General features: G+C 41.1%; 1 protein-coding gene and 1 long non-coding RNA gene across 3 annotated transcripts in view; one reads left to right on the top strand and one right to left on the bottom strand.

Annotated features, from left to right (window-relative positions):
- esama (endothelial cell adhesion molecule a) overlaps positions 1-21429 on the bottom strand; it is a 48904-nt gene extending 27475 nt beyond the window's left edge. The window contains exon 1 of one of the 2 annotated variants that reach the window (XM_088618938.1): positions 20746-21429. In XM_088618938.1, coding sequence (XP_088475064.1) covers positions 20746-20812 — 67 coding nt within the window. In that variant the 5' untranslated portion in view covers positions 20813-21429. Of the gene's footprint in view, positions 1-13903; positions 14026-20745 lie in introns of those variants that run through there. The other variant, XM_088618937.1, reaches the window with a different exon arrangement.
- A 54-nt stretch (positions 21430-21483) lies between these two features.
- On the top strand, positions 21484-24234 carry LOC148641039 (uncharacterized). The gene is made up of 3 exons (XR_015929937.1): positions 21484-21955; positions 22904-23019; positions 23810-24234. It is a non-coding gene; the product is annotated as an uncharacterized LOC148641039 (long non-coding RNA).
- The last annotated feature ends 270 nt before the right edge of the window (positions 24235-24504 follow it).

Here is a 24504-nt window from a genome sequence, read left to right as displayed (position 1 = left end):
GTGGGGGGATGTATGGCACAGGGCACAGCAACACACTCGGCAGCACAGCCTCTCCCAGCTGGTTTGGGGCAAAGCACCGTATTCCAACAAGCAGTTACACACGGAACCAGGCGTGGTGCATGGGTCTTTCTGACAGTTTTTCTCTTCTACAGTATGTCATTGAAGGGGATGCCCGGCACCGGGGGGGAAATCGGAAACAGCAATGGCTATTTCTTAAGCTTCTTTAAATGGTGTTGATCTCCTTGAGGCTAAAAACGTTGTGTACATTTTTAAAAAAAAATAGCCCCATTTTTATATAGACATACTGTAGAGATTTATTAGGCTCGTTAAGTGTGCATTGCAGCACACAACAGGCTGGTTTAGGTGTTCAGTCCTGGGCAGGTTGTTTCTTTATCGAAGGCAGTGCCTGAGAAATAAGGCACCTCTCCTGTAAGGCCTAATTGGCACTTTCATGGCAGTGTTTTGCGAAATTATGAAATGATTCATTAGATCAGGGCAGAGGTTCTCCTTACGCTTGGAAATCCTCCTGACGCCAGCTCCTTCCTCAGAACAACAGCTTGGGAGGCTAATAGGATTAGAGCATGGTAATAGCTTAGTGGCCTGGCCTTAGGGCTATCTGTCACCCCGTCTCAAAGAGTACAAGACCTGCTGGGGAGGAGCAGGGGCTGGGGGGGGGGGGGAGTGAGGCCTGGTCCCCCTCCTGTCCTGCCTCACCGCTGTGGCAATCATCGCACTCCCAGTGCTGCAGAACTCAAACTCGCTCTTCCTTCAGACTCTCCGCGCATGTTTCTCTCACGTCGCAGCGGAGAGAGCTTTCCATATACTGCTCGTCTTTGATGGCATGTGGTCAGGCAGTACATATACGTCAAACTTCAGAACATTTCCTACCCGGCCTGCCAGGAAACAAAGACTAGTAACCTAAAGAGAGTCTGAGGAGAATTGCAGGGTTATTGATCTCTCTTGAGGTTTCCACTGTGCAGAAGAATCCTTTTTTCTGTAGTAAACTGTACTGTATATAGTCCTTTAACCTGCATCTATACAGTAGTACATATCACGTTATTGAACTTTCATATGTCCACTTTCACAAACTCACTTTATTACCGCATGGTTTTTTAAAAACTATTTTGATAGTTGACTAACTTGCACACTAGATGAGAATATGGCAGTACTCACAATTATTTCTCCTCAATTGCCATCTCTCAAAGCTAAACCACCGGCGATCACTTCCGCTCAAGAAAAACGCTCTCTGAAGCCTTTATAGGTCTTGAAATCATGCGATATTAAAAACAGATAAGGGATGTTTTCTATGGACTACAGACTTGTAGTTTTACCTGAGGTATGAGAGAAGACACAGGTATTTTTTATCCATTATGCTGGATTTGTGGCTGTTGCAGCGAGGTCAGGATGAGGACAGAGCCCCTCTTTACCCCTTTACACCCCATTAAGAGTGAATGAAATGGATGGGAGTCTACCCTCAGGTCCCTCAAAGCAGGCCCGCAGCCTGCCCTGGGGGGTCCCCACTCTGGAGCTGGGGAGACACTGCTGGAGGCGGATGGAGGTTCAATCTCTTTTCCCCCTAATGCTCGGTCTCTGGTTTTTAGGCCAATTTAGGCTAACTGTGTGGTGACCCAGATTTTTTTTTCCTGAGCATTTTCCCTTATTTTAACAGAGTTATGTGAGCAACCGTTCACCATCAACATAAAAAATAAGCAATAAAAAGTAGTGTTTGACAGGAAAAAAAATTAATGAAGGTGGTTTATAGAGGGGTTTATAGATCATGAAGAGTGAACAACAGTATAAACAGAGCAACATGAAAGAGGTGCAGCAGATCCAAAGTAAGAGGTAACTTGGTGCAGTTATGTGGAAACAGAGACTGAAAGCAGGGGTTCGGAGAAATGGGGGGAAGACAGGTGTAGTGTGTTTGAGCGAGGAGATGGTCACAGGTTTTGCCAGAAACAGGTGATCGTTCACGAGATGCTGGAAGGGACTGTGTATTTTAGATCTCTGTAGGAGGACTGTTGCTCCAGAGAGGGATGAGAGTCAAGTCCTGAGTGTAGAAATATACACGCACAGTATATGTATAGGAAAAGCTTTCAGGGCTTCACATCACAAAAGCAGGGTTCTTAATGTCTCAGGTGTATGTAATGTCACCATGTACATTTATTTATTTATTTCCCCTTTCAAGTACCACTTTTTTTGCTTATTTATTACTTTGATTGTGCACTGTCGCTCACACAAAAGGTGCAACAAAGACCTGCTTTTGACTGCACTGCTCTTCTCAGTTCTTCCAGTTTTGCTAGTTGTTGTTTTTTTTTTCGCAGAATGAGACAGCTTGAAATGAAAGGTCACAATGGCAGCTGCTGCTGTTCAAATAGATGAGCCCGTGTTTGCTTTTGTAGTACAGTATGCCCCCCCCCCCCTCACATGCATGCAATTGCAAACACACATAAGATCAAACTGAGTACAGCTGCCCCGAGTAATCAGGAATCTAAAGGCGTCTTTACGTGTTTTTCCTCAACAAATCACTTTAGAAAATGAAAGCACCAGCAGTGTGGGTGCTAGGGCTGAATGGGTTCCAGGTCAAGAACATAAGGCTTTGATGGATATCTAGAATGCTTATTATTCTGTAATGAAAGTATCTTTTATTGCAATGCTGTATTCACAATACGTTCACACTGACCGTGAGGCAGTGGCCGTGCATTTCTTGTGATTGACTAGTTTTCCAGGCAGGTCTCAGTAACAGTGCAAACTGCTTTGGGAGTAAGGGCATAATATTGAGATTGCAAGACAGGAGCACGTGCGGAGGAAATGTATATCGGTCACAAAACTGTCAGATCTTTGCTATGAATAAAATCCCTCTCGCGTAACACAGGCTTTTAAAAAGCAGAACACTAAGCATTTCGCTAATATTTGCTAAATTAAAATGATCCACCAGAGCATAAGGGCACGTTGATACATTTTAATTCTCTAAAATGAATAAACATTTTTGCAATATGCTTGCAGTAAATTATAACATGGATTTGGCCCATTGTTCCTGTATTTTAAGCATGTTGTGTTATATTACTATATTTTAATACTAGATTGGGGCTGGGTGTAGTATTCTATTTCTATGTAAATATGAGGTATTACAGTTAGTTTTTGTTAATTCAGGCTTAGTTTGGTAGTTTGCATCTTGATCAACCGGCCTTTTTTAACTGTTTTGTACTTTGCACTGAAGTGATCAATACTCGGAAAGAAAAAAAATCACCACAGATGTGAAACAGAATAAGGTGTGAGAGACAACCAGCCAAACGGCTCTCATTTCCAACGCAAGCTGGTCTGTTCAGTGGAGTCACGATAATGTGAGATGAGAGCTCTCTAATTTGGAGGAGAAGAAATGAACAGGAATAATGTAACCTGAAAGCAAGTGACACACCTACCATGCTGCTTGAGGAGGGGCAGGACTATATCTGAGAGCAGGGTGAGAATAGCTGCTTCTCATTCAGTAACCATTTCAAGACCAAGAAACTGGGTCTCAAATCCCAGTTCTGAAGAACCTGCCACCTGCACACTGTTATCAAATCCAAATTAGATTACTAGTAATTCACTGTTTGCTGGACGGCCAGATTATCTCCCTGATAGGCTTCACTTTATTCTGGATTTAGCCACAAGAGTGCTTGGCTGTAACATTTGCAGCTCCATATTTCATCTCAGCAGTGTGTTGGTACTACTGTACCTTTCCCAACATGTCAAGATGTGGCTCTTCTTAGGTTTACATCAACTGTAGAGCATTAAATCTTCTTAAACGTGCACGTAGAAGACTCCATTTTACTAATCAGTGCTGTTTGCAGTTAAAATATTGAGTGGCACTGTCTCTGGGGTGTATTTTAAAACTGGAAAACAAAACAGTATAGACGAGTACAAGATTATAAATCAAAACTGCTGTTCCATTGAAATGCAACATCAGTTTAGCTTTTCAAATAATAAAGCACTGCATTATAACTGCACTATACTGTACCTGATTTCTTTTAGCTTCAGGGCTACAATTTAATGATGTGTTACTGTTGAATAATGTACACTTGAGCTTCACGGACAGTAACCTACTGCCTCAGAGGTGAAGCGATTGCAAGAATGTTGTCCGTATTGGCCTGTTCTGGAGATGTCAACAATGTCAGTAGTTTGTGTGTGGGAGAATGTTAAAAGATTTGCCTGAAAAAAAATACTGAAGTTGCTGATGTTTCTTTAAGTACTGTATATAACCTTGTCAATCTAGAACCAAAGTCTTTTGTGGTATTTTTTTCTTCTTCATTGTTTGCTGATCTTTGCATTACTACTTTTACTACAGTATTTGGGTTGAGGATAATTATTTAATATAATTTAGAGCATTTCTGTTCAAAGGACAGGTCATTGAAACCTATTTCACATCTTTGTTACTGCTCTGAATTCAACTCTTTTTTTTTTGATAGATTACACTAGGGAAGGCTTTGACATGACTCCCTACCAATCTGCCCGAGCAGTTATTGAATTTTATTTTTTGAACGTGTATTATTTTTTACTTTGACTCGCTCAGAACTGGTGGCGATTTGAATAAACCATTGAAAATCGAATTGGTTTAATCTCAAGAATAGTTTTTAAATAAAATTCCTCTTTTGACATACTGTAAATCCTATTTTTTACTTCTCAGATGAGGTCCTATTAATAGCTAAAAAGCTCAAGAATTTAAGAATGAGGATCTTCAATTGACTAAGCACTGTTTCCAGCCTAATACGTTAATGAAAGAGGTACTGTATCTATTCTAATCGGAAACTACACAGTTTGTGCAGGATTATTGATACCTTTACTGTGAGCAAGCTGCCTATCAGTAAAAGAGCCCTGTGTCTTTGTAAAGACAGCAAAAAGGTTTTCCTGTGAGCAGCTCTCAAGTAGAATTTTATAGGCCAAATACAAAGCAAGTGTGAGAGAATTACTGGCAATGGGTTATTATTGTGTTTTACAAGATTTGGAACATATCTCCTGCCTCACAAAATACGTTGTAATCCCATAAACTTGAAATTTCAAAACAAACTGTAAAAACAAAAAAAAAAGTATGCTGGCTCAATGTCAAAAATTGTGACTTTTTCGGTCATGTGGAGCTGTTCTCCAAACATTATGCTGTCACAGAATTATGCATCCCAAAATAAGATAACATAGTTGAACACTAGTCTTTTATGGACCTCTGTGTCAGTAGCTTTAGTGTGATCCGTTTCTCTGATATTTACAAAAAAAACATAGCTGTTTGGGATGTATTTTCCCAGAAGAAGACTGGACTGCATTGGTGGTATTTTGTTTTTTTTACTATATTTTTATTTCTGTTATCATTTTTAAGCCTTGGGAAATGAACTTAAGCTCTAGGTTACAATATGGAGAATTTTCCACACAACTCTGGGATTCGCGTGCCTTCGCAGAAAGGCCTAATTCCCAGCTTCAGTGTGACATGATCCCAGGCTGAGGAAGCAGGCGTCCGGTTTCAGGAAGATTATAAGGAGGATGTTGTGTATGACCAGCAGGGTCTGCTCTTCTAGATTTACCAGGTCTGGAGACTTGGAAGAGAAAGTTGAAAATTCCAGACAAAAGACAGCTGTTGCAGAACTCGTCACTAGACTGGTTCTCTTTCGTAATGTGATTTAATGAAACTGAATTCTTTGTGAGAGTTTAATAAAAAATCAAAATATGATGGAAGAATGTTTGCACTGTACAGCTACCTGTTTTTTTGGTCACTAGGATATATTATAGTTCCATTAACGCCTCTCTAGAAACTGCTTACATGTCATTTATATCAGTTACTGTATGTACAGAAGTCTTTTCCTGCTTAATCCTTAGATCATTGAATACAAAATTATTCTACACTTCAGTAATTTTCAGCAAAAAGGGCAAGACTCAAACAAGAGAAACAACTTCTAAAACCATGTGAGTGGCAAAAACTAAACAAAAAAGCACTTACATCATCATTATATTTATGCGCGACAGTGTGGGAACCTTCAGTTCCCCAGGGAACGTAATATAATGCTCTTTGATAGTGCAATGTGCAATGGAGACTGTGGCTTGTACTCTGATGCAAGGGGCGACAAGCTAAGTAATATTTTTAGCTTTCCTTTTCTAAGTTCACATATTCAGTTAGCCTTACATTGTTTCTTATTTGAAATAATGGTTGCCGTTTATGACTATTTTGTTCTTCAAGAGAAAAGATTCTCATAGGCATGCCAAGAAAGCTGCCGTCTAAAATAAGCATTGAGTTGATGTTCATTTTTTAATAGCCCATGCTCTTAAAAGGCCACAAATGGAACAAAAATAAAGATATCCAGTCAGTGGAATAGATTTTAGGAATTCACTCACCGTTTACATCAGTTCGGCCACACTGAAGTCCTTTGCACAGATTATGCGCAAAAAAAGTCAGTAAGGCCTGTACAGTAGGTGCATTAATTGTTATGTTGTGTTGTCCTGAAAAGATTTGTTACCTCTGAAATCAGTATCAGTGCCTTCTTTTGTTAACCTTCTCTTCTTCAAGGAAACAAAATAATAGCTATTTAAATCCAGTTAATCTTAATCCGGAATGATTTCTGAGAAAAGATTGCATCAGGGCTTATTAGTGCCTTAAAATGTAGACTATAGTTTACAAACAAAGGAAAGGTCTCAGTATTGACTACACAGTTAATATTTCAATGAGATAAATATTGATATGAATAAATACATAAAACATACACTGCATAACTATAGGACTCCTGTTATTTGGACTTCCAATGCACGAGAAAGTTCTGCCCACCAAGCAGACTGTATAATAGGTTTTGGCCTAATGATGTTAGGGTGCACAAAAGAAAGCACTAAGCAGAAACAGCTATGCTAAATACCCCTTAACAAGATCATGTAGCCTTGGGGACTCCAGAGTCCCTGTAAAAGGAACTGATTGAACCATGTACTACCACAGTGAGACAGCACAGTTTATCTATGATCTGAACAGAAAAAAAAGATTAATCTTCCATCCACTTCTAACCACTTTAGACAATATACAGCAGGATTGTGGGGGAGCCTGAGCCTATCTTGGTAAGCAAAGGGCGCGAGGCAGGGTACACCCTGGAGCGGCAGTCCATCACTGGGCACACACACGCACACACACACACCAGGGGCAGTTTTCCCAGAAGCCAATTAACCTGCCAGTGTGTCTTTAGACTGTGGAGGGAAACCAGAGCACACGGCAGAAACGTACAAACTCCACACAGACAGCACCCCAAGCCTGGGATTGAAGCGCAGGGCCCCAGAGCTGCAGGGCAACAAAGCTAACTGCACCACTGTGCTGGCTTATATTTAAACATGCAGGTCTTACTGTTCACTGTAATTTCAAATGAACTGAATTAAAGATACAAAGCGTGTACACAATAACCTCATTTTGGTATTCCAATTTAAATGACAGTAGCCCCCTATAATGAAATGCTGACCTCACTTCCGAGCATTGCATAGCGCACAAAAGAAAGATCGTGAGTGGGCTGTGCTTTTTACAATCTAGATATCCTCCAAAAATCAATTGCTTTAATGATCATTCGCTAATTAGATTTAAAAAAACAGTTAAAAAGAAATATCAATAAGAACTGTGAGCAACTAATAGCTGTCTTGATCACTGACTTTTAGAGGGAATAATCCACTCTTTTGCAGTTTAAATGGCACTGGGTTTCAGGCAATACCAGCACACTTCCCTGAATATGCAGGCTTAATCAGAAAAGGTCAGCCAGAAAATCTAACAGGGAAAGGTCTGGTGAGGAAACATGTAGTAATAATGGAAACTGATGGGTTTTTTTAAGGAAAGAATTTGTTTGGGATGTTAAATATTTATAAGTGTAATATCTAGACACAGGGAAATTATTGTTGCACACCTTGTCTTCGAATTGTAACTGATTTTGATTCAGAAACTACCCCAACGGCTTCAGGAGAGACCCGAAGAAGCCTGAGAAGCTCCAACATTGCGCTTTTTTAAATCCAGCTTTTCAACGTGGAATTCACCTCCGTTTCTTGGCAGCTCACACTTTGAGGTTCTCCAGTCGAACCGCTTCAGAATAAAAGTCAGACTGCCCCTCCCATTCTTTCGCCTGGCCAAAGAAGTTAACCTTCCTGGATGTTGCAATGGCACCACACAGGAAAAAGTGTTCTGAGAGTTCTTTGCTTAAATCCTAACCACGCTGTTTTTTTTAACTCTCCTGTTGCCAGGAATGCTACCAACCAATAAACCCCCCCCACACACACAAAAAAAAAGGAGAAAGTGTTAATTTATATAGTCATCATTATTAATAGCAGACTGGGTGGCAGCATTTGTGTTTTAAAATACTCCCCGAAAACATGAAAGTCAGTGCTCAACTAAACTGCCTAAATCCCGAGTTAATCCAGATAGATCCTGTTTAGCATTTACTACAAAGTACTTCTGTCTGTTCAAAGACTGACAGAATGATTTTCTAAGCTTTCTGGGAAATAGGACCTCAAGCTTCTGAAAACATGAAAAGACACCTAGTGAAAGTGCCCAAATCTGCAAGAAAAATTAAAGCTCAAGGTGCATAAATTAACATTTCTTAGTCTACTTCTTCTGCTATGATTATTAAAGGATAAGGGAATGCAGGAGGAACATAAAACAGCGCATCAGTGCTTGTGCTGTTGTGAATATGTAACTTCAGCTTTATTCTGACCTCTTGACAGTATGCTTCAACTGATTTATTTTCAAAAAGAAGTTTATCATAATGATTGAAATGCTTTCATTTTTGTCCGATTTAAATGAAACAACCGCATATACATGTATATGGAAGGTCACCTGGCTTCAGGTATTTTGCATTGTACTTTGTATTAATTTAAAATCTTACTTTTTTTTCATTTAAATCTAGGCTGTCAGGCTTGTGGACTTAAAGCCTAAATGAACATGTTCCTGCATAAACCACTAAATCGGGGGCTTACTTCAGCCTGGGCAGGTTTTTACGTGTAACATGCAGAGACACTGAAATCTGCCCTTACTTATGCAAGTAAAATTATGGTAATTCACCAGTGAATTAATGACAACGAATAGCAGAAGCCTTTCACACATAATGTGTTAGCCTGAACACAGCTTTTCACCACTAATGAGAGGGAGCAAATTAATCAGTGCCATTAGCATGGACAGCTCTAAAAAATGCTTTTAAAAAACTCAAAGCCCTATTAGCCTGCAATCAATGCCTTTTAAAGCATTTTCCAGCTTGTTGAGCAGTGACTGATCCCAGAAAAAGAATCTTATAGACAGAGACAACTTTGGTGTCAGGAGACCGACTGTTCTTTCTGGCTGGGATTACGGGAGGATATATTTACAGATTTTATTTATTCATTTAAAGATGTTTTTCCAAACAAAACCAGCCCGATAGACATATTTTTATCTAATTTACTGCATTCATGGTTTTTGTAGGCCACAAAGCTTGGCCTAATGGGAATTGCTGGCCCAGAGATTATGAAGTGATTTTAAAATCAAAACCAAGTAATATGGTAACTACAGACGTTGGCAGTTAAAAAACAAAACAGATACTTACAGTGCTGGTATCTTAATTCATGTTTTCATAACAAGCCTTATGAACAATAAAACTGACAAAAGGATAGGTTTGCGTTCCTAATTTTGGAATGTTACTAAAACATTCAAGTGTTCTGGTCTTGACCTGCTAAATCAAGCCATTTTCTAACCTCTTAGTCCAATTTAGGGCAGGGGACACCCATGGACAGTCCACTGCAGGGCAGACACGCACACAAACATGCAGACAACTCACACCTGGGCCACTTATCCCAGAAGCCAAATGTGGCATCGGGATGAATCCCACACAGACTTGGGGAGAACATACTGTAAATATTCCATACAGGCAGTGTCCCAGGTCCCCAGGTCTGGAATTGAACCTACAGCCCAACGCTGTGAGGCAGCAATGTTAACCACTGCACCACGGCTCTGACTGTTTCACCTGATACAAGTTCCTGGAAATTTCCTCCGGGCAATGAATTGATGAACCAGGATCACCCGAGTGGTTCATCCAGTAAGTGGAGTGGACGTTGAGCTCAAACGGCTCACAAATTGTGCAGACTGTGACCTAGATTCTTTAGGGGGTAGTACCCAGGGGCTTCAGGACAGGCAGGGGTAGGACCGGAGTTAGTCAGTCAGTCATCTCTTGACTCAAAACAGCAACACCTGTGGTTTTCCAGGGACTTGCAAACTTGACGTGATGTCATCATTGAGAGACATGCCACACTCACAACCAGAAGTAACTCTATAGAGCTTCCTAGCACCTGATTAGAGAAGCTTGTCTGTATGCTAAGACAAAGAAGACAAATTGGCGAACAAACAAATTGTTTTTCCCTTTTATCAATTAATTGGTAAAGTGATAAAGTGTTCCTCAGGAACTGCACCCTGTCTGAATTTGTGAAGTATTTCACAGAAGCAAAACAAAAATCATTTACTTTCTGGTAAAAACACAAAAAACATTGTCCAAAAAACAAAAACAGAGACTATACAGTAATGGTGCTATTAGTGGAGTTGATGATAAATTCACAGCCCTCTGCAGGATCTGTGCTCAACTAATGACTAATGAGTCCAGCAATGTCTGCGTACCTCACCTTCAACATAAAAATATCTTTCTTTTTAAAATGGCCCAAACACTGAAAGGTAAGTCTGTGCAAATTCTACTCACCAAATTCTATAAATCTTTCAGTGAAAAGAAAGCCTTCATTAAAAACTGCTTTTATTCCAGCCCACTAGACACACTAGTGTGCAGTGTTTTAAAACCTGCAATTATGCTTGAACAGCGGTTAGTCATAAGTGAATTTAAACAAACGAATTCATGCGACCTGCCCTCCCAAAAGCAGAACATTGGAGGTTCATTATTTATATTAAAACAGATGAAACACAGTTAATGACCATATCAAACTTGAAGAGCGCATGAAGATTTTCGTCTTTACTTCCGTTTTAATTTTGACTTCAGCATTTCCCGATACATGCATGAGCATCTTGAGGAGCAGGACTGTGGAAATAAAGTAATTTAAAAAATCATTTCAATCAATAAATCTCCATAAAGATGCGGGAAGGGTCCTTTCAGGACTCACGTGCAAGTCTCAGGATGCACTGCACGCAGGAGGAGACAGTGAAGACAGAGCTGCTCTTATCGGAGAAACCCTAGCTCCAGTGAACTGAGCAATTTCCGCTTGTTTTGCTGCAGTTATGCCAGTTCCATCACCCTCAACACTGTCCTCAGACCTGCTGACAACACGCCTGGCCCACAGCATGGCTATAGTGGGGAGAATCTGCTGTCAGGTAGGCCTGCCCCCGTCTCCCCCTGTGGAGATCTTCTTGCTTGCTGGCTCTTTGTGACATCTGAGCAGTAAATAAGCGTTTGTGTGTGATTTTTCCCCAGCAGCAGACAGGCTGAGGTGTCCAGCAATTCTGTAGGCAAACAGGAGCAGGGTAGAGCCCCCCCAGGCAAAATCCTGCTTTGCATGAGATTTAGTCAAGCGTGGAAAAGGAAAAAGAATGGAGTAAAAACCAATCCATAGCAATATGTGGATGACTGTGTTTCACCGACAGGCAAACTGAACTCACCTAACTGTACGACTAAAGAGGCAAGGTTCTGCTGAGACTGGGCTCTGACCCAAGCACTAGTCAGCCGCCTCAGGGGTCTGCCCAGCAGTAGCTTACAGACGGGCCTGTATTCTGAGATCGATTCCAAATCAAACAAAGCAATCAAAAGTATGGTCTACGGTTCTCAGCGATGTAGCAGGTGATAGTAAAGCAGGAGTAGTAAATTCAGTCTGGGCCGTGGATAGCCCAGAAGTATAACAAATGCGTAAGTACAGCCTATGAAAACAGAAAGAAATCACCTTGATGTATTTAAATAAATTAACTTGTAAAATTAAAGATATTAGGCTTACTAGTAATAAATTAAACTGGACTGCTTATCAGGTAGGCTGGATAGAGGTTACAAAACCTAGACATTTCTAAATATATGAATGCAGTCTGCAGTGTAGTAGTGTCCGTGATAAGGCTCTCCTGTCGGGGGTTATAGAAAAAATTGAGAGCACTGGGTCTCCTGTCTTGTACGTTGGATCTAACTTTGTGTTCTGCGGCAATTTTGAACAAATGACAATCTGAGTGGTCCATTTGGGAGATTCGTCAAATGTTACTAGGACATCAATAAAAACAAAATGGACTCAGACGCTGGTTCTCTCCCTTAAAGATCTGTGGCCCGCATCAGACACAGAGCTCTAATTCTGTAACCTCCTGTCTCAAATCCCAAGTCTGCACTGCGACGCTGATAAACAGGCTCTAAGATGCTGCTGTATTAAAGGACGGCCTGAGATTTTTCAAGCTCAGCTGGCCATATGGGATTAGTGTGGATTTTGTCAGTAGACGGAACACAGTTATTAACCTAGCTGCCTAGGCCAGGGGTAGATATCAACACAGATAAAAACTCAAGCCCCTTTAGATAAGATACACAGCAAACCCAAGTCCAATGCAATGGAGCATTACACATATTTATTACTGCTAGGGCCGCCATCTATATAGCTAAGCCCAGCTAGAAACACTGAAAATCTTCACTGGAGGAACTATATTTCAGGAAACGGATCTAAAACAGCCTTGTAATGCGTAAGTGAATTAAACACCAGTGTCCGAAGCCCAGACCCAAACAAACAGCCCCTGTTGGGTAGAAATACAGACTATATGCTCACTAAAATCAGACTCGCACAATCATAAATAAAATTCCACGTTTCAGGCTCTCCGTTTGCCAGTACGCCGTGTTTAATTATGAAATTACATTTGGCGAAAAAACGTCTTCAGCGTTTAAAACGTTTTCCCTTCAAAACCCGGAAACAGAAATTCACGCCCTGGGAGAACAAGGACTCTGTAAAGAAGATCAAGATGAATAAGATGCTGTTGGCTTTGCCATTGTTCATTTGACTTCCCAATAAGATCAGCACTATTTAAAGGGTCTCAGGTGAGGAGTCATCACCAAGAGGTTTAATAGCGTTCTTAATTTGCATACCTGAGCTTTATGAGCCTGAAGTGGGTTACATTCCCCACAAAACAACATCTATAATCATACAACTCACTACTGTAGTAATTAGATGAATGAGCCAAGCTGCAAAACAGACATTATCACATTTCCAAAACGAGTGGTGTGTGCCAGTTAACCTGCATGAAAGAACACGCCAGTGCTCCTAATTCAATACAGACTGAGCCAGGAGTGAAATGTACTATCAAGTTCCTCTCGGTGGTAAATTGCAGAAGTAAATGTAAGACTACTTAAGCAAAAAAAGTATGCATATATAGTGATTAGCTTGGGGTTAAATTTGTATCCCGGACATAATTCTAACAGATACTGTAAATGTTCTTTAAAAACAGTTATTGAGGTGTGTATTGGAAATTCTTGTTATAATAGTTTTACCCCTTAGCAGATGTGATATATATTTAAATCTACAGCAGGTTTAACAAGACCATCTGTACAAATGCCAGACTTTCCCGCATTTATTATTCCAATGGTGCTGTCCTTCTGCTCTTCGGTATTATAAGGGAAGCTGTAATAAAACTGCTTAGATTGAGAATCCTCCCGGTAAACTAGACAATGGAAAACGCAGCATAATCCAAAGCCTTAATCTTTCGCCCTGTTCTTATTATTTTCTCAGGTGTGTAAGCACAAACAATAAAAAAGGCTTTATAAAAACTGCAGACCTGACTTCACCATCATTTAAAGGTGTGCCAAGCCCCTTTCTCTCCGAATATTCCGTGGCAGAAGTGACAGAAGTGATTGCACTAAGCTTCAAGAGATACAGTACGTCACAGTCTCCGAGCTCCTAATCCTCCATCTTTCACCACTGCCTGCAAGACCTTTTTTATAAAAAGCATACAGCTGGCTTTTACCTTCCACAGACAGGCTTCTCTTCCGCACAGTTTCCTTATGATCAGTCTCTTTCCTTTCTTGCTCTCTTTCCTTCAGTTCGCCTGACATAACATGCTGCATGCCAAGAGAATATCTGCACGACAGAATCGCTCACAGTTACCCTGTCAGTGCTGTCAGAGTGTGGACCTAGTGGGTACAACTCCACCTCATTTTACAAACTCATCGTTTTACTGAAATCTCTCCCAAGAGAGACACAGAAAAAAGCTCTTCTGCATCAGCAACCTGCCATTGTACAAGACAGAGCAGGAAAAGCCTTACAAAGCAACTAGAAACCCTGCACTTCGGTCAAATACTCTAACTCCCAAGGGATTCGGGACATCACATAAAGCAATTATTCCCTGGAAAACAAACAAGATAATTGTGAGTTTCAAAGCAAGATAAGATTAGATTTAAACTAATATCCTGAACTTTTAAATAAAAAATGGTAACAATCTACAATCACAAATTCACTGTTTTTAACACAGTTATGAGTTAGGTAGGATTTCAAGGATGTATTACCCACCCAATTATCATAATTAAAACTGTATTTTCTAAACTCGGTCAAATTAGATTGCTTTACAGTCTAAAGTATGCCCGACATTCTAAGTTAAAGCAGCCATCGAGATCACATAAAACAATTTGAAACTACAGAAACTAGGAAAGCAGATAGTGGACTTCAATGTACAGTACATCTGTCTGTGAGACAATTCTCCGAGAGACTTCCTTCTGGTGCTAGCCACCAAGTTTGCAAGCCATTGCAGTCAATAACGTGTGAAAAAAATGAGCCCTCCTGGCTTTTACATCTTAGACATTAGGAGAGAAGAATCCTTTTTAAAGAAACAGGGTTAGGACTTTGATCCACAGATTATATTTATGAAAAATTACAAATAAATTCAAATTTGTTTCAATGCTGCAATATCCCAACTTTTTAATGCACTGTGGAGCTCTAGCCTACAGAACATGTAGCCAATGTAGCCAATAAACGACCTGCTCCTTATTCAAGTCCTTCAAATCCCATACAGTAAATGATCACCGACTGCCTTATCGTGCTGTATCTGTGTAATTTGGAGATTCTACCACACGCCTGTCCCCACCCCCCCAATTTCTGTGAAGCCACAGCTCATGGATACCCTTAGATGCTTGTGATCTTGTACACTACCAGGCGCTGGAAGCACAAAGCAAAGTATCCAGCTACACTTAATCAACACATGATTCGTAAGCCTGCAGCATCAGACGCTCAGAGATCCGCACAACCAGAATCTCACAAACGGCTCCTCGCAGCCTATCTGAAGGCCAGTGTGAGAGCATTTCCTTTTAAAGCAATGGAGATGGGGAGGGGATGTTTGTCCTTAAGGCTTTCCATAGCTGAAGCAAAGTGTTGGGAAAGTCGCCCACTGGTTTTCTCACGACCCGGGGGCAGCTGGGAGACTGCTCCTCTTGGGACAGTCAGGGAGACATGACAGGGGGCCAGAGAAGTGACGTTTCAGCAATCCACCAGCTGGACATCCCAAAGGACACAAGGATTGGCAGGCGGAAGGACACTAGTTAAACTAAGGATTATAATGCGAAGGAACAGGTAATAGGTTTATTCCATGCTGAAAAGAGAAGAAAGAAAACACAACGTTTCGGCCGTGGAGCCTTCTTCAAGCATTATTATTATTATTGTCACAGCAAGGCGGCACAGTCGATTGCACTACAGCTCCAAAACGCTAGTCCTGGTGTGCAATTCCAGATGTTGGGTGCTGTCTGCATGTCTGCACTGATTAGAAAATGGATGGATGGATGAATCTTTTCTAAATACGATATGGGATAAATGTTCCTCTTCACAAGAAACTATACTGCTACTAAAACTTTATTCCTCATATCAACAGCTAAAACATTTCTTTTAAACTTAATTGACAAGCAACCTTATTCTTCAAACAATTCCTAGGGGTTAAAATCTGTTTGGATGTCAGACGTCAGGCCAACCAAAAGCTTGCTCAAAGGCACTAGAACAAATGGTTACTTGAAATCTTGATTTGTTTAATGCTAATTTAGGACTTTTTTTTGTGCTCTGTATGTTTAACCTGCAGTCCATGGGTTACAATCATAAGGAGATCTATGCAATGCTCTCAGACATACATACTGTACAGTACCATGAATGTCAACAGTGGGCATCTCATTTAGGATTTAAAACTCAAAAAGTTGCTTGAACATACTGACCAACAGTATAATGTTTGGCAGCTGTCCATCACAGAGAAATCCCTATAAATGGATCACTAAAGGCAATGAATTAGTGAGTAAAACGTGATAAACTGATGTAAGAAAAACTGATGCTGGAATTTTTTTCCTCTCCAAATATTGCTGCTGAGGGATGCAGGCAGTGTCCATTAGGCTCTATTGACTTACAGGACTACATCAAGAGGGTACAACACAGTTCTAAGATGGAAAAACGATTCGTTTTGGAAACCCTGCCTTTTGAATTTCTGATACAGAACTGTGCATTAGACACTAGACTTATATAAAAACCTAGGAATCTAACACAAGAAGTCAGACAATCTTCCACTCAAGGATAATTACAATCCTTAGTTATCTGCATTCAAAGGAATTTGCTGTGGCCTTGGGGTAATGGGTGAAAACAGCAACAAATAAAACAATTAATCACACACAAAAACAATTACTTAACAAAATCCCACCCACTTAAAACACACACCAAAATCACTGGAAATTAACTGTTCTGAACCATCTCCTGCTGCCTTGCTTGATTTCTCAGCATGCCATTACAGAACACATGCCAGCCCTATCTTAGTGTCAGGACGGAGTTCAATTCCACTGTTTAATAAGCTATTACATAATACCTGCTCAGAGGAGATCATTGTTTCCCTCCTGTGCTGTCCAGTGTTTAGTCACCTGTCGTCACATTTGACTTTCAATTCTTTTAAAAGGATTCACCGACAACCCTAAAACTCAGTCCTCATTTGGTGCTAGCTTCCCTGGGTGAATAATCTGATGGTAGTTTGAAGGATATATACCATATAGCACAGATTAATATTCCATTACCTGGAGAAAGATGAGTGATCTCAAAATAACAGAAAATACCCCCCAATATTCTTGGAATTCTATGGAATGCTGAAGGAAGCTGGCTTCCTGTTCCGTTCGACTGGGGTACAGTACAGCCCGTGTCTAAGACTCTGTAAGCTCCAGGCCTTCCCCTGTTCAGGAGCCTATTCTCCTCGAGCTTCCTGTCCAGCCCATTCCCAGCATCCTGAAGGACACACCTGGACATCACCATGTTGTTCAGCTCTCAGGATGAAGCATGTGGAGGGAAGTAACAGCATGATGGCTGAGGGCAAATGCGAGATCATTTGTAGGCAAAAATGTCTTGTTTTATTCACTTAAATGGGAGAGCATTTCCAACAGCTTATAGCACTTTACTGAATTAATGTGGAGAATCACTGAAAACTAAGTTAACACTGACTATAAAACTATGGTGTGTCCTTTGTGTTTTTCGGTTCAACAGAACAGATTTTTGCAGGATTTGCAATGGCACAGATTACTATTCCATTATCTGGAGAAAGATGAGCGGTCTCAAAGTAACAGAAAATACCCCCCAATATTCTTTCCTGTTAGGTCTGTTTTGAACCTCCCAGACAGATTAAATATTTGTCACAACTCAAATAAAAAACATCCCACTGTGGTCTTGCATGTGTCAGAGAAGGACCAGCCTGGTGTTATCAGGAGCTCACCCGACTAACGAGCACTGAAGAGGGTAAAAATTGCAGTTTTTAAGAGGATAAAATGTGTTTGGTTCGTTGTTGGTTGTTGGTTGTGGTGCCCTCTTCAGATGTTTGCTCACACAGTGACCAATCTGTGCCGTGAAACAATCAGTCTCAGTCATTGTCCATATCCTGCTCTGGAATGGCGAAGGAAGCTGGCTTCCTGTTCCATTCAACTGGGGTACAGTACAGCCCGTGTCTAAGACTCAGTAAGCTCCAGGCCTTCCCTTGTTCAGGAGCCTATTCTCCTCGAGCTTCCTGTCCAGCCCATTCCCAGCATCCTGAAGGACACACCTGGATGTCACCCTGTTGTTCAGCTCTCAGGATGAAGCATGTGGAGGGAAGTAACAGCATGATGGCTGAGGGCAAATGCGAGATCATTTGTAGGCAAAAAAGTCTTGTTTTATTCACTTAAACGGGAGAGCATTTCCAACAGCTTATAGCACTTTACTGAATTAATGTGGAGAATCACTGAAAACTAAGTTAACACTGACTATAAAACTATGGTGTGTCCTTTGTGTTTTTTGGTTCAACAGAACAGATTTTTGCAGGATTTGCAATGGCAATAAAGCCCAGTTTCGCACTCGGCTGGTAGCATAGAGAAATAAAAAAGGAGTCATGGAAATTTTACCAGAGGTGAGATCAGAAACGTTCCTGTGATAAGTTCTTCTTTCTGTACCTTCACCAGCTCTGTTTTGACAACAGAAGAGTTATGGTGGTATGAGTATCATGGGTGTGCATTTGAGAACACCAAGATAAGACAAGAATCTGAAGATTAGCGAAACCTTCCTTTCCATGTTCGATTAAGGAAGGAAATACCATGGCAAAACTATTTATTTTATTAAAGAATTTACTAAAAATCTAAGCAAAAAAACAACAACTCATAAAAACACTCTGTATATTTGATATTTAGGTTTTCAAAACACTTTTTCATGAGGCCAAAATATTTGTGTTCTCAGCAAAGCAATTGTCATAGACTTGGCCTTAATGGAGTAAAACGTCCTGTAAATCAACGTTTATTATTAACTCTTGAAAGCCTACTATTAACAAGGATCAAGTAACAGACATGTATTCCCTAAAAAAACCTTGTGCAGGTGTTTGAATTTTGATGAAGATGAAGGAAAACGCACGATGCCATGATGAGTTCTTCCCAATTTCTAATTGTGCTGTAATTTACACAAATAGAAAGTTCTAACAAATTGTATAACGGGGCAAAATTAATGTAACTGTTGTAATTAAATTGTCTTACATTTAATCTCCATGAAAGATCATTGTTTTTTTAATTACCCAAGACTGCACAGGTTCACCATACCAGGTTTTCCACAGCGGGCTTTTCTTTTGTTGAATAACTCTCTTGTAGGTAACAAGCATCTCTGCTTGCTGGCTTTGTTGTGATGTGCCGCTAGATTTTTTAATTTTCTTCTGACATTTTCCAAATGACAGCCACAGCCAAGGGTCTTTATCGTGATCTAGTGTCTGTATTCTTTAATCTCGCCTTGTAAAAGGATTAGATTAAACCTGCCTGTCGTGTTCTACCTTTTTGTGAGCTGGCTGAGGATTGGGGGTTTCTAGGAATTGCTCTGGGTATCTGAGCAGAAGCACAACGAGCAGAATTGGCAGCGGTTTACTGCTCATTTCCAGCCCCACTGCCATTCTTATGAAGGGACAGCCATTAAACTACACAACAATTAGCAATTAACTCAAATCTCTCCGTCATGGATATACATTACTCTCATGGAATGTCCACATAATGGGAAATCTGCTTAAGCCACTTGGATCACATCCCATAACATAATACTAACATTCAGCATTAGAGCTTTCGTTCATGAAGACATATGGCACGATGAATATGATGATGTACAAGCGGTGATGTAGCTTGTGTCATAGCCACCTTCATTTCTCAATTGCCCAATTGAGGCACCAGACGAAATATCTAACTGAAAGATGTGTCAACCAGTAATACATATTACTTTAACCATTCCTTTCAAATTAAGATCAACAATCGATGTCTGGATAACAAAAGGCACGTCATGTTTAATGTTTCATACAATTTGTCTTGTATTAATGGGTCCTCTTCTTCATACACTTGTCTCCAAAATCAACACAGCACAGAAGTAAAAAAGATGCTATCTTTGCATTCAACAAAAATGTTGAGATGGAGAGATGCCAGCTCTGATCAGTTTCCCTTTGCTTCAAAGTGAAGGTTTCTTCAGCCACATTGGGCAGGCTAATAATCCTCTAGTAAGGGAAATAAAGAGGACAGATTCTTCAGGACTGGTGGGTACATATTTAATTCACAACGATTCACAATATATTTTAGCTTTTAATAGAATTCCAGGGCTTCTATATTTAACTTTCTTCTTCATAATGAAAAAAAAATCTAATAATCTGTTTTTTTCATAGCGACATTAACCAGTTTATTATAGAATTCAATTACCTTTTCGAAGACACAGAAAAACAGCAAGGTTCAACGCAAGTGCACACTGTATACAGGCATGATGATGACTGCTGTGTGTTTATAGCATACATTACCCACACAAGACTATTTCAAGCCGGATAAACAGCGAGAAGTTTGATCTATGCAGAAGAGCCTGTTTTAAAAATATTCTATTCACCTGCGATTTCGGGTAGCAATCAGTTCAAGACTATTTGACTACCCAAATTTATTAGTGCGCTTTTAAGACACCTGTTTTACATACGGAACACGAAACAGAGCAATAAACCCTATGTCAAATAGCCCAGTACACTGTAAACCTTCCAGTGTACAACTTTCACAGCCAGTGCCTTCAGACCAAAGTAGCTTTCAGTCTGAGATAAGACCTCATTTTCTTCCACATTTTTTCTCCCCGAGGACGAAACACAAGAACACATTCATCTCCAGTCGGAATAAAGGAGCAATTGTTATCACCTGGCGTTCAGCTCCTTCCAGCTTCGCCGATGATCATTAGAATTATTGGCTAGATTTGCACTGAAAAACTGCATCCAATAGTTCAACACGTAAGTTTGGCGCATCAGCTGTTACACTGCTGCTACCCCCAAGCGGTATCAATAGCAGAAATAAAACGTACCTGTAAATCCGCATAACAGTGTCAGTGACAGCAAGGTGCCAAGTTTCCTACAAGTCACCGTCTCCATTGCCAGAGCCTAGCAGGCGCTGTTGGGTACAAAGCGCTTTAATGTCCAAGTGTATCGCCTCTCAGCTGAGTATTTCCAGTGTATCTTTCCGTCAGTTCTCCCTCTGGACTGCAGGGCAGCAGTTTTGGAAAGTTTCCCCCTGGAGAGCCGGGCAGTGCAGCTGGCAGGAACGGTGAGTGCGGATCCCTTCAATAACACGGGAAGAGAGAGAAAGCGCTCGGGCTGGAAAACATCCCGACGCCCGTAGCGCACGCTGACATTGACAGAGCGCTCCCGGTGGTGTGCTGTCCTGTAACAGTGCACCCTGTCAGACAGGCAGCGGGCGGCCAGAGACTTTTCCGTCCTGTCTCCTTGAGTTTGTGCTTTGCCTCGCTTTCTCGTTTTCTCCCTGTATACTCTTCAACCCAGCCCGCCCGGAGACTAGAGCCCGCTAGCGCTCACAGCCCACCTGTCTGACTGCGGTCGGACTCTCCATAGCGCCGCTCGTCCAATTCTCCCCGGCACCTGTTCGCCAGGCACCGCCTTCAGCAAAAACCGGACCGCCTCCTCTCTCCCACAGGTGCTCGGAGATCACCCCGCCTCCCCAGCCAGCTCGTGTCTTCGGTTTTCATCTTTTTCCCAGCTTATTTTTTTTTTAAATGCTTCGTTTACAATGCAAGCAGAAAGAGATTTAACAGATCGCTCAACAACGCAAAAAAAATAATTGTAGCACTGGCAGCAGCAGTAGCAACGTCTCATATTAAAATAGGAACGTTAATAAGACCTAAAAAGGAGAAAAGCTTTTTTTTATTATTTCTGGCGCATACTGAACATATGTTAATAATATCACCATAATTTTATTTTTGAGATAAATGCTTCACGTTTATATAAGCTCAAGACGCAAGAAGGCTCTGAAGTCGAGACGCACACCTTAACAGAGCCTATTTTTGTAAGCAGTGAAGACAGACTGTTGAATTAAAGTTGGGCATTTTAAATCGTTTCTGCTCTTTTCACTTCACGCTTTTCCTTCCCCGTGGCCATGGCGACCATGGATTGAAACTTTAGCCCGATTCATGGTAAAAGACAGACCCGTGTGTTGAAGTTCGTAAACCAGCCTTTGATAGATGTGGACAGTAACGAGGAACACCTGACAACATGTGGTTGGTAAATGTGACGGTTTATATCTACCACAACACTTCGTGTTCGTTGCTCTTGCTTCAGTTGATCATATTTGAAGCTTCAGATCAAAAGCTGTAAAAATTGCTCAATCACAAGCTTGACTGCTTCTCTGGTTCATGAAGTAAAAAATAAGTTTTATTAAAAGGGCAGCACAGTGGTTAGCATTGTCGCCTCACAGCACTGGGGCTCTGGGTTCAATTCCTGGGAGTCTCTCTGGGTGGAGTTGGTATCGTATCTACCCCTTTGCACAGGTTTCGGCTCCAGTTTCCTCCCACAGTCCAGAGACATGCTGGTCCTGGTTTGAGTGGGTTTCTGTCTGTCTGACTGGCTCTGGCTCCCCTGTAACGTGTACTGGATGAAGAGGTTAGAAGATGGATGGATGATGTTAATAAATGTGCTCAATAACTACGAAGAATGTCAATGGCACAGCTGCTTGTTATCATTTACCTTTGAATCTTGAGTTGTATCGGGAACAATTACGTTGATATTCTCATTCTTATTCACTTACACATTTATTTGTTATTTTAACCAGGACATGAGGTGCTGCACTGTTACCTGAAAAGTTTAGGAGAAACAAAAAAAAACAATCACATGCTTAAAGATACTTGGAATCAGGGCAGTACCCTAGAGTGCAGCAAGTCAGGAGCACAGAAAAGCAGTCAACCCGAGGTGAAGCTCAGAGCGATAATTTATGATGAGGATGCTTCTGAAGACTTCTGAAGGCCAACTTTGAGTTTAATAAGCAATTGAATCTCAGCTGTAATGATTAATCAATGGCGAGAGGTTTCTTAATTTACAACACACGCTACCTATGCATGTCAAATTATTCTCAGATTTGATTTTATATAGCCTAATCCAAGGCATTGTAAATGGTACAAGTCTCTTCAACTCCTGTTCTGTCTCTTTTGCTTTTTTAATGTACTGTTCCATCAGAGCTTTCCAGATGTTTTCCGAGAGAGCGGAACCTTTGTGACTTCTCAGAGTGCAATATCCCCAACACTCACCGCGGCAGGGGAAAGTGGAGAGAGGAGACAGGCTAGCCCGCAGAGGTGAATACCTTTCCACTACTGCTTCTGGGGTCTGGGTAGGTTGCCATAGAAACGTGGCTGAAGTTAATGCAGCAAGACTGCTCAATTATTAGAGGCGGATGAGCTCACTTCTGCGATTTAATCTAAGCTTATAATCCGAATTTTCTGAATTTGCACTCCAACTAAGAGCGAGAGAGGGAGAAATGGAGAGAATGAAGAGAGAGATGGAAAGGTAAGGAAGCAGGTTGAAAGGGACTGCTCGTAGTTCTGGTCACGGAGGAATAAACATAGTTAATACAGGTGGTGAAACTGACAGCAATAGATTTAAAAAAAACGAAAGAAATCGGTAAGGATGTTTTATTTTTGTAAGAAGGTCTATTTGGCTTTATTAGAGAGCTCTACAAGCAATACACCCATGCAGGCAGAGTTCTTCATGGTGCCCTTTCACTAGTGTAAGTAAAAGCTTGCCCTCCACTGCTATTCATTCATTTCACATTCCTAAAGAACTGAGTTGTGTTCATAACTGCCAAATCGTCTGTTGGTTCACATCAAGAGCCCAGCACGGCCCACAACTGTCACTTAGAAGCACTGCTTTCCACATCACCACGGGTCTGTTCGAAGCTGTAAGCAGATTAAAGCGAGGGATCTGTTTCTAAGAACCAGAACCGGCACGTCGCTGCGGAGATGATGCTGCGGAGGAGCAGGGGTGAGAAGGGGAAGGATGGTTTAGCAAAAACGATGGCAGGATTTTGAGCTGATCTGTACCCGAAGATGAAATGTTGTGTTTCTGTTTCTTTTCTTCTCTTTTCAGCTTGCAATGAACCTGTGCTTGTTCCATTGCAGACTAAAACCTTGCCTGGCTTCACAACCAGTGTCCATTGAAATATTTATGCCGACTAGGTCTGTGATTTTCACAGTACAGCTGTATAATAAAAACACAGAAAGATGGGGGACTGTCCGTGGGGGTTAAGAGGTAACCGACCTGGGTCCAATTGATCCAGACCTCTGCTTCCCGACTGCAGCAGAAGGAAGGAGAGGACATCTGTGAGGGCTTCCTGCTGGATAATGTGGGATGCTTCCTGTCCTATCACAGGAACAGGAAGTTAATAATTGAGTGGGGGAAAAAAAAACCTCAAAATGAATTTTTCATCCACTCCTTTATTTCCCTCCCGTTTTATCTCCCTCCCCCCTAAAACATTCTTGGTTTTCAAATCCAAATAAAAATAGACAGCTTTTTGCATTTGTTTTTTTTTTTCATTTCCGAGGGCACACATTTGAATTTAGGTCAAGGCTTGGAGAAGCCAGAAAGAAAAGGGAAAGAGGCTTCTGCAGTGGAGCCTGTGGTTCTGTAGTGACAAGCAGGCTGAAAGGCACTTTTCCTCCTAGACTGGAACAGTGAGACTCGATCTTACAGCTGTGCTGTATTGAGGTTCCCACCCAGGTAAAGACATCCTGAAATCCTTTAAGAAATGGATTGATGGAATTCTACTAGCAATCAGAGCAGTA

Source organism: Lepisosteus platostomus, chromosome 25, assembly GCF_059453375.1.
Source record: "Lepisosteus platostomus isolate fLepPlt1 chromosome 25, fLepPlt1.hap1, whole genome shotgun sequence".
NCBI lineage: Eukaryota > Metazoa > Chordata > Actinopteri > Semionotiformes > Lepisosteidae > Lepisosteus > Lepisosteus platostomus.
This window is presented reverse-complemented; position numbering and strand designations above follow the sequence as displayed.